Source organism: Sceloporus undulatus, chromosome 6, assembly GCF_019175285.1.
Source record: "Sceloporus undulatus isolate JIND9_A2432 ecotype Alabama chromosome 6, SceUnd_v1.1, whole genome shotgun sequence".
Classification (NCBI taxonomy): Eukaryota; Metazoa; Chordata; class Lepidosauria; order Squamata; family Phrynosomatidae; genus Sceloporus; species Sceloporus undulatus.
This window is the reverse complement of record NC_056527.1, coordinates 120569812-120579701: the sequence shown is the minus strand read 5'-3', so window position 1 is coordinate 120579701 and position 9890 is coordinate 120569812. Positions and strand designations below refer to the sequence as shown.

The 9890-nt window shown below is 49.0% G+C and overlaps 1 protein-coding gene across 1 annotated transcript; it reads right to left on the bottom strand.

Annotated features, from left to right (window-relative positions):
- Window positions 1-740: 740 nt before the first annotated feature.
- On the bottom strand, window positions 741-9368 carry MTHFD2 (methylenetetrahydrofolate dehydrogenase (NADP+ dependent) 2, methenyltetrahydrofolate cyclohydrolase). Its single transcript, XM_042476204.1, has 8 exons — window positions 9097-9368; window positions 6317-6501; window positions 4712-4834; window positions 4028-4180; window positions 3821-3928; window positions 2839-2931; window positions 2372-2497; window positions 741-1479 (listed from the first exon to the last, which is right to left on the bottom strand). The coding sequence occupies exons 1-8, from the start codon at window positions 9216-9218 to the stop codon at window positions 1340-1342; spliced, it is 1050 nt and encodes a 349-aa protein (XP_042332138.1). The 5' UTR covers window positions 9219-9368; the 3' UTR covers window positions 741-1339.
- Between the last annotated feature and the right edge of the window lie 522 nt (window positions 9369-9890).

Genomic DNA, 9890 nt, shown 5'->3' with positions numbered 1-9890 from the left:
GAAGTCAGTACATGCATTGTAATGTATGTCCCAGTGATTTCATGTGCCTGGTGCACTAGTAGTCATGTATTTTCAGGACTAGCACAAGAGGCTGAGACCTAAATACACTGAAGGTACCGGATCCAGTCTGATCCTGGAAGCTAAGTAGGTTATGCTTGGTTAGTTCTTGGATGGGAGACTGCCAGGGAACCCCATGTGCTGTAGGCTCTTTCAGAGAAAGGAATTGGCCAAACCACCCCATGAAATTGATGGGGTCTCCATAAGTCAACAGGTGACTTGCATGCACACATGGTTCTGGGGTCAGAGTGGAAGTGTAATTTTGTATGTTCTTGTGGGGTATTTTTGTATGTTGATGTACTGGGGCACTGCTTGGTTTGTGGGGCAGAGTGTCCAAAATATTGCCTTGCTTTTTTTTAATATGTTTATTATTTTTAAAAAAAGGTGGGAGGTTGGGAATATTGGGAGCAATAAAAGGGGTGTTCAAGGGTTGCATTCAGCCCAGGGGCCAAAGTGTGGCCACATTTGCACTACAGGGGCATAGAAACCACACAGGGCCCCTTCTATCTCAGCACCAGTGCTCCATGGAGGAAGAGGGAGCTTTGGGTAACCTTAAGAGAAGCAATGAAAGAATAAAGCAGAGACCTTTTTCATGCACAGCACTTGTGCTTTACAGTGCCACTGCAGCCCATTCCCACAACCTTAGTCAGAGCACATGATGAAACCTCACAGACGACAAGGGATACAGGCTCCTTTTTATTCGGACACAACCCGCAATGTTTGCTAACTGCCTGTGTAAAAGAGCAAGCAAGCAAGCAAGCTTAGCAAGGCCTGACGAACTTCAGCCAGATTTCTTAACACTATGCCTTAAGCACCACTTAGCATTTAAGACCACTCCATCCTTTTAAAAACGTACAGGATCAGAGAGTACTCAAAACAAACTAGAAATCGCTTTGTTAGAAGGGCTTATTAAAATGCCATATAAATAAGACTTTGTAGAAAATAAATTCATCTGAGGTTTGTTAGTTGACCTTGCACCAAATACATACTAATGCCTTTTGCACGCTCCCCATCCATTCTTGGCCCTTAAGTTACGCATCAGAAGCAGACGCATCCTCAAGCTGGCACATGGTTACTTAAGGCGCAGCTGCTGGAACGGTAGGATTCGCACACCGCGCTCTGCATGAGGACACATTCTGCCTTGGCACAATACGCTGCAAATAAATATCTGTCCAATGAACTTTCCTCCTTCAACAAATAAATATTGCATGGCTTTTCCACTTGTGTTTGGGGAGCAGCAAGGAATGTTGCTTTTTCGCCAGATCAAGTCCCACATTAAGCATTAAGCGCTGAGGGCTGCCAGCTCCGAAGGCCTCAGCATCTTCTTGGCAGCGATGATGGTGTTCTTCATGAGCATGGCCACAGTCATGGGGCCAACCCCGCCGGGGACTGGAGTGATGTAGCTGGCTTTCTGTTTTACTCCTTAAAGAAAAAGAGAAAACCAAATGACCTAAGATTTGTTAAGAGGGAGTTAGTTTTTGTGTGTGAGTTGCCCAAAGGCACCCAGTGGGTTTCCATGGCTGAGAAGGGATCCCAACCCTGGTCTCCCAGTGTCCCAAGTCCAGCACTCCAACCACTACTCCAGACTGACTAGTCTTAACTTTGGTCAGCCCCAAAAAAGATCAATGTATTTCCACATCCAGAATGAAGCCCCCTCTTGTTCTCCAGTCTAAAAGCCTTGAAAGGCGATGGAGCACTGCAGTGCCACAAACGATGGCATCAGAGCAGTAGACTATCAGAGGAGAAGCATAGGAGGCAAAAGGGATGATGGGGCAGAAGCCAAACTCTTGAGCAATTTAAGCATACTCTGGCAGCCCTAAGTAATGCTAATGAAATCCCCAGCCAAATCTAAAGGTTACATCCTGCCTAGTTCAAGTTGCAACAAGCCTGTGCTTACAGTAGAGTAACTCCATGTCCACCTGCACGGAACAGACTTCATATTGCAGCTTTCAGTAACCTGAACTTGTGCCACGAATGACTGAAATATGGTCACAAGCAGGACTTCCCTCCCTGCTGCCAAAAGGGCTCAAAAAACACCCAGCCTGGCAGCTGTTTCTTCCAACTTAGAAATTGACAGATTAAGTTACAAGGAAGAAACACTATCCACTTTTGGGGCCGGAGGGGTGTTAAAATATTAAGTGACATGATATATTTGTCATCAAGCTCATTCACAGCCTTTTGGAAGAGCAACACAATTTTTTTTAAAGCTATGACTCTCTGAGTACAGTTTCCCTGTCTGACCAAGTCAAAGAAAGATCAGTAAAAGTGGAGCTAGGATTATTTAGACCTTGCAAAAAGTTATTTCCTTCCCTACCTTCAAAATCCACATCTCCAACAAGTTTTGGTTTGGCGGTAACTGGATCCTGGACTCTGTTTATGCCGACGTCGATAACGGCAGCTCCTTCTTTGATCATATCTGCTGTAATCAGATTAGGAATACCTGCAATTGAATGAGACAGGAACAAACAGGTGAGGACATCATGGTATGTACCGACTGTAACTGTGGGCAAGTATCCAAAGCACAAAGCTAAAGCCTGGCATCAAAGATCCAAGTCTGAGACCCCAGTAAATGAAGCTTCTCATTCCACCCCACAGGGCTCTAGCCAGTTGCATGAAGAAGTATGTGGAGAGGGAGAGAGAGAATGAGACTCTGTGGTATCAGGATCCTAGAGGAATCCTTCCCAGGGTTATTCTTAGCACCACCTTTAAAGGAATTGCAGGCATGCCCTCCAAGAGCATCTGCTTACAGCCTCCCCTTTCCTTTCCAACCCAGGAGCTCACCTGCAGCTGCAACCACAATGTCAGCAAGGATCGTGTGCTTCTTGAGCTGCTCTTTGGGAGTGTAGCGGTGAGAGATTGTTACGGTGGCGTCCCCTGAAAAGGACAGTTACAGTGAGAACAATTTTCTTTGGTCCTCCAGGCAGTAGATCTGGACCTACTGGCAGGTCTCTGGGTGGTTGGCAATAGATCAGCAAGAAATCTGGATGCACTAGTAACAACAACACTGGGTCCCTCCCCACCCCTTTATGAAACTATACCATGCCGAAATGGGCTACAGTAAGTTGAAGAGTGGGTTTATGTGTGGCAGGGTGACCATGAGCTGTTTGTCAATTCTGGCACTCAGAACCAATTCCTGGGCTCTGCATTCCTCTAATTCTAAGGGTGTGAATTTGGAACCAGGTGGCACAACATAGATCTCAGAATCCGCCTGCCCACCCAGGCCTAAAGTAATGACCATGGAAAAGGTCATCCACACCAAACTAGGAAGGAGGGAGACAGGCTGGTCATTTAAGGTGCAGCGAAAGCAGAAGAGGCTCTGCCCTGATGCTAAATCAGGCAGAAAATTCCCCCCGCCATCTACCACCTGCCCAGATCAATGGAAGGGGGTCTAGGTATCCTCACTGTTCAAGTTACCACTGAGGGGTCCAATGAGGTCTCTCAGCATCCTAGGAAAAGGCACATGATGAACACCTTAACTATGCTTTTGCTATGCGAAGGACAAGTGTGGCTCACATGCCACTTTCAAAAGCAGTAGCTTCTAGGCAGTGGAACTTCTAAACAGTGGAACAACCACAACCTGAGAGCCCAGTACGAAACTTGGAGTAACTAGAGGAAACGTAATGAAGACCTCAAGCACCCAACTATTGGGAATAAAAGTTACACAGATACAATGTGCTTGCAGAGTTTTCTGCAGCACATAACACAAGGGAAGATGAATCTGGTTTTTCCAAGCAGACCTCCTTAGGACCAAGACCTGACTTACCTCCGGGACGTTCGTGCCTGCCATCAGTATGAAGGAGCATAGCAATGGGCATCCCGACATTCTTCGAACGGCCGGCCACAACCACGTTCTTGCCCAGGGTGGGGATTCCTGCAACACGGTGGACACACAAGCAGACGTACAAACAGTGAGGCTCTGTGCACTTTCAAACAACCTTGGAAATAGGCGGTCTTTGCCAACACTGCCTACCTGTCCTCTTGATGATCTCCCACACGCCCCACGGTGTGGCTGGCAGCATGGAGTATTGGTCCAGGCACATCCGGCCCACATTCACCACATGGAAGCCGTCCACGTCTTTTTCGGGGTTCACAGCATTGCAGACCTTTCGCTCATCAATATGTTCTGTGGGGGAAGGGGACTTTTAGCGCTTGGGATCACAGGCACAGAACTGCAGGAACAACTGTTCTGCATGTACAGAAAGGGGCAAACGTCTGGACCACATGGGCATAGAAACGAGATAATATTGAAATGCATTGCCAAAGGGGTCCAGCACCTTAATACCAACAATATAGATAAGACTGCCAAATCACAGACTAAGGTGTACATTCATTTGTGGATAGACTAACTTCTTAAGAGATGTGAGTTCTTTCATTGCATAATGGGGGTGGAAGGGGGGGAATCATGTAGCCCCAGATATTGTCCAACTGCAAATCCCAGGAGCCAGCAGCCCTCACAGTAAGGCATTCTGGGAGCTGCAGTCCAAGAACAACTGCAGGACTGCACAGTTCTCACCCCTGGGAATGTGTGAAATCCTTTCCCCAAAGGAGGTCTTGGAGAGGGAACCTAGAGAAGAACACAGCCCTAGAATTCCTTCCCCCCAGATTTCAGAGTCTCCGCAGACCCACAGAGCTCCTCCCGAAGGCCCACTCTTACCGGGCAAAGGGAGCTGCACAAGAAGGCCGTCTACGTTGGAGTCACGGTTGAGTTTGGTGATTAAATCAAGGAGCTCCTCCTCAGTGACGGAAGCCGGCTTGAGGATCGTTTCACTGCTGATCCCTGTGACAACCAAGAAGAGAACAGGAGGGTCAAAAAGAGAGCAATGCTGGCAGCACACAACATCCTCTGCCTGGAACAACTTGCAAGTAGTAAGTGGGGGAAATGTTCAGAAAAATGGAGAGGGAAGGGGGAACCACCACCTTCCACCAGGATACATGCAAAATGGAAAGAGAGCAAGTATCTTGAAGTTACAGATCTGGGGAAGGGGGGGGGGGACAATTGGTTTTTTAAAAGAAAGATCAGTTGGTACAGCACTGAAGTGTTTTAGGGAAAACGGTCTACATTTAGTTAAAAGCTAAAGAAACAGAAGTAAGGGGCAATCTCCCATTTAAGCCTGAAACAACTGGGCCTTTCCACTTTTTGACGGTCTGCAAGAATCATTCTGTAAACCAGAATATTTTCCTGAACAGGCACTGGGCCTATGCATTTCATTTCCAGCGGACACTTTTCCAAAACCAGGTACTGAGAAAGCCTGAAAACTGTGCAAAAACTCACAAGCATTGGCTAAATGAAGCCGCAAACGCTGGAATTGCTTAACGGTGCAAAATGGATTGTGTACATTCTTTAGGACGCATGAGGCCCACTACTGACAAGCTGAGCTGAGAAGGAGCCAAGGTCCAGTAACAGCAATCTGATCACTGAAATGAAAGCTTCAAGAGCTCCCACAAGTGTTACCAGCTGCCATCTCTGGGATCTCTCTTTGCATTTTGCCTCTGCAAAACAAAAGAGGCACACAGCAAAACAACTACATGGTGCAAAAACGCCCAGTGTGCCGCCTCATGGGTCCTGGTAGCTGCCCAGAAGCATCTGGTTTGCAGATTCTAGACCTCCCTTAAACCAGTAACAAGGAGTGCTAACAAGCCAGATCTCATGATGATTTTTCAGCTTACGTCTCCTATCTCATAGCCTGCCTGATTTTTAAGATCTTTGGGGAGCGCTTTCTCGCCATCCTGCCACCACTATCACAGGTGTGCTTCCTGAGGACGCAGGAAAGCACCTCCTTGGGGTCCACTCCCAAATTACAGAACTCCCTTCCTATGGGAAATTTGGCTGCCACTCCCTCTCCCCTATTTCGCCTGGCAGGAAAAGAGGAAGCGCATACAGCAGGCAGGAAAAAGAGCAATATCATAAACACCTCTGTGCATTATTAGGAGAGTAGCAATGCACTGATGAAATGGGAGAAGTGAGGCAATGCGTGAGAAACCTGAGCAAGGAAATGGGGTGAGATGCCCCAAAGGCAGCCTTGACTGGCAAGCCCTGGCAAAAGGGGCACAGCTTGGTGTCCAGAAGCAAGAAATACACAGGGCCACAACTTGGGGGCATAGCTTGGCACCATCTTGGCCAACGGAGCCCACTTGGCACCATCTTGTCTACAGGAACATTAACTGGGGGCACAGCAGGTGGCAGAAGCAGGTTGCCCATTGCCTGAAGGCCCAAAACAACAACCTCCTTCCAGTCCCTTTCCATTCTTATGTGACATACCTACATCAGCTGCCGCTTTGGTTTTGTTCAGTACATAGGAGTGACTTGCAGGATTTTCGCCAACTAGGACCACACTGAGGTGGGGCCTTTTGTTCCCAGCCGCGACCCACTGCTCCACTTCGTGACGGGCTTCTTGCCTGATCTGCCGCGCCAGCTTCCGCCCAGAAATGACCACCGCTTCATTCCTGCAAAGAAAGGAACGCTTGAGTTGGGAAGTTCTTTAAAAGAGTGCCTTGCCCACAGCAAGTGGAACCTAACTGATACAACAGATTGAAGCCCCCCATGTTCCCCTGAGCGTCTCCTGCTTCTCCCACGCCTCCCCAGGCCCAGATGAGGAGGAGGCTGCTCCCCTCCAGAGGGAAAGACTGGGAGAGAAAAGCTACGCAAAGCATGTGCTCCACTACTGGCACAACGGAGCATGAATCCCAGGGACACTAAAAACTTCCAACCAGAAAGATAACTGGCTTCCGCGAGGGATTATGCAACCGCTCCACAAAGCCAAAGGCCAGACGATCTCTGAACAAAGGAAGGAAGGGACCCAGAAACACATCAAGAATATCTGACATCAAGGAAGAGGAGGAGAGACCGAATCCACAGGCAGCAAAATGATCTCAACGAGTGGAAAGACCTACATTGACTCATGCGAATACACTTGGATTGAGCTGGCTCCACAAAAACCAATGTATTTTTCCTTCTAAGGATGATTTTATATTAACAAACGTTGGCCAATGTTTGAAAGCACCATTATTTTTGGAGGATCCAAACAGTGCTCCCCAAAAGAGCCATTTCACACTTTGACAGCTGGAGAGCATCAAAAGCCTGGTGGTGCAGTGGTTAAAGGCCTGTACTGCAGCCATTCACTCACAAACCACAAAGTTCTGAGTTCAATTCCAGCCCCTAACCCTAAATGAGTCCCCAACTTGTTGGGGGCAGTTATAGCTTACACTTTGTAAATGGCTTAGGGAGTGCTTAAGTGCACTGATACGCAATGTAGAAATGTACTTGCTGTTGCTATTGGGAAATAACACACACACCCCTGGTTTTGCATTGGAGTTTTGGCTTATAGGTTGAAGGTATTCATGGGTCTAGGACAGGGATGCAAAACACAGTCTTCCGGATATTGTTGGACTGCAATTCCTAGCATTCCTGCAGAGTCCATCAACATCTGGAGGGCCACACTCCATGATCTAGAAGCATGCGCTAGAGAGCGCTGGGGACACACTTGTTGTGTGCTTTTTGAAACACACAGATGCCCTTTAAACTTGACAGAGAAGAATGCGGCCCAAACTGCTGCAGCGGCTCTATGAATGCATTCCTGGATTAACACATCGCATGGAAACCAGATCTCTTGATCCCGAAAAAGAAGCGTATTCGCAGAGCTTGCTGTGTCCTCAGAAAGGACAAGTCCCATTCCCTGAGCAGAAAAGGGGATGTGGAGAGCGTGGCCCTCCTCCAGCCGTGCAACATCTGGAGGGCCACACCCGGCGCACTGATGTCCAAAGGTGATTCTGCCCAGCGTTCCCCAAAGGCTTTGAGAATTGTCTTTTTTTGCACAGCAGGAACAGCGTTTTCGAAGCTGCACATCGGGTTTTGTCCAGCGATTAGACAAGAAGCAGAGAAAGATAAAGGGAGGACCCTCCCGCTGTTTAGCCCCAGCTCCCACTCCGAGGGTCCCCTTTTCACCCTCCAGAAAAGGGTGCTGGGGCACCCACAAATTCATCACAAGGCGCCCAAAGACCTGCAACTCAATTGGAAAAGCTTTTCATAGAATCACAGAGTTGGAAGAGACCCCAAGAAGGGCCCTGATCCAGTCCAACCCCATTGGGCCATGCAGGAACTCTCCATCAAAGCATCCCCATTGACAGATGGAGAGCTCTCTTGTCATTTTGTGATCCACCTTTTTGGGGGAGAAAGGCGGCGTAAAAATGAACACATCAGTCTATTAGAGAATTACAGTGCATTCCCTTTCTAACTGCTTGTCCAAAGCCACACTGCAGAAATAGTCCTCTTTGAGACCTGGCCCATTGCTAGGGAATCCCGGGGAATGTAGTTCCTTATGGCACCAGAAGTCTCTGTCAGCTAAATGCCTCCCAAAACCACAGTTCCCAGAATCCCCAGCATCATTGAGCCAGGGCACTGAGAGCGGTCCCAAAGCGGAGTCAGGAGCCTCTCGCAAGGAGCGCCTGGGATTTCATCAGATGCAGTTCCAGAGGACGCCGCTGGGGGCGCAGCGGCAGCAGCAAGGCATTGTCATTGTAACCAGTATTGTTATCATTGTCATCATATCAGTCCCTTCCTTCAGGTAGACTGCGCCTGGCCAGGGAAGACCCACCGACCCTCCTCCTCCTCCTCCTGGAGAAGCAGCAGCAAAGATCATTATTATTATCTCCTGCTGCTGCTTTCATAAGATGCTGCTGCTGCTGATGATGATGAAGGGCGTTGGAGTCTACCTGAAGGGAGGGAAGGAGAAGGTATTATTTTTATTCTTCCTTCCTTCCGTTCAGGTAGAGTGCACTTGGCCAGGGAGGCTCCACCGCCTCTCATCATTGTCCTATGGCGGCAGCAGCAGATGATAATAATGACTACAATAACAATATTGTGCTCGTTCTGTTGCCATAGGATGATGATGATGGTCTGTGGACCCTCCCTGGCCAGGCGCAGTCTACCTGAGGGGGGAAATAATAATAATACATCCTCCTCCTCTTCAGGTAGACTGCTCCTGCCCAGGGAGGCTCCACAGACCCTTATCTTTCTCATTGGTGTTTCTCTTCCTGACCTACCTGGCTCCGGTGAGGTGTAGGCGCCTGGCCCCTTTGGGAGGAAGGAGGAGCTGCTGCCGGCGGCAACAGGAGGCGCAGGCCTGGCCTAAGGAGCGCGTGAGAGAGAGCCCCGCGGTCGCCATGGCGACGAGCACCTCCCGCCCCCGAGCGGCACCCAAGACTGGCCGGCCGGCGGAACGGGCCTCGCCTTATAAAGCCTCGGACGGATTCGCCCCGCCCTTTTCCGGCCGGCAGCGGCGCCCATAGGCTGCGATGCGACAGAACGCTCACGGTCGCTGTCCTGATTGGCTGATAGCCTGCAGGGAGGAGCCAATGACGTCAGACTCCAGTTCTGACGTAAAAGCGGCTGACGCAAGAGCAGAATGAGCGAACGAAGGAGAGGAAATGGAGCGTGGGTCTGGAAGCCCAACCTTCCTAGGCTCTGATTGGTCGAGGCGGGCAAGGGAGGACGCGCTCATTGGCCAAATGAGGGGAAGGGGCGGGGCTTGCCCGGCTGGAAGGCCATGCAGGTCTTTTTTTTCAGAGAACGCATTTTAAATGTATTTTGTGCAATCAATAACAACAACAACAATAAAATATTTCTTATCACTTGTTTCGTTTTGGATGTTGTCGACATTTTTAAATATGTGTTTTCCTAATGCATTTTATAATGGGGTTTTGCTGCCTGGGCAAAGGGAGAAGGGCCCAAGATGGGGGAAGTTCCCTTTATTTTTGGACTACAACTCCCAGAATGCCTCAGCACCAGCTGCTTGGAAATTGGTTGGCTGGGGATTTGGGGATTTGTAGTCCAAAGA

Coding starts and splice junctions, on each gene's coding strand:
- MTHFD2 (XM_042476204.1), bottom strand. CDS start 9,218: ATGGCGACCGCGGGGCTCTCTCTCACGCGCTCCTTAGGCCAGGCCTGC. Junction 3,929..4,027: donor GGAGATCATCAAGAGGACAG/GTAGGCAGTGTT, acceptor ACCGTGTTGCAG/GAATCCCCACCCTGGGCAAG. Junction 2,498..2,838: donor CATTGTGGTTGCAGCTGCAG/GTGAGCTCCTGG, acceptor ATTCAATTGCAG/GTATTCCTAATCTGATTACA.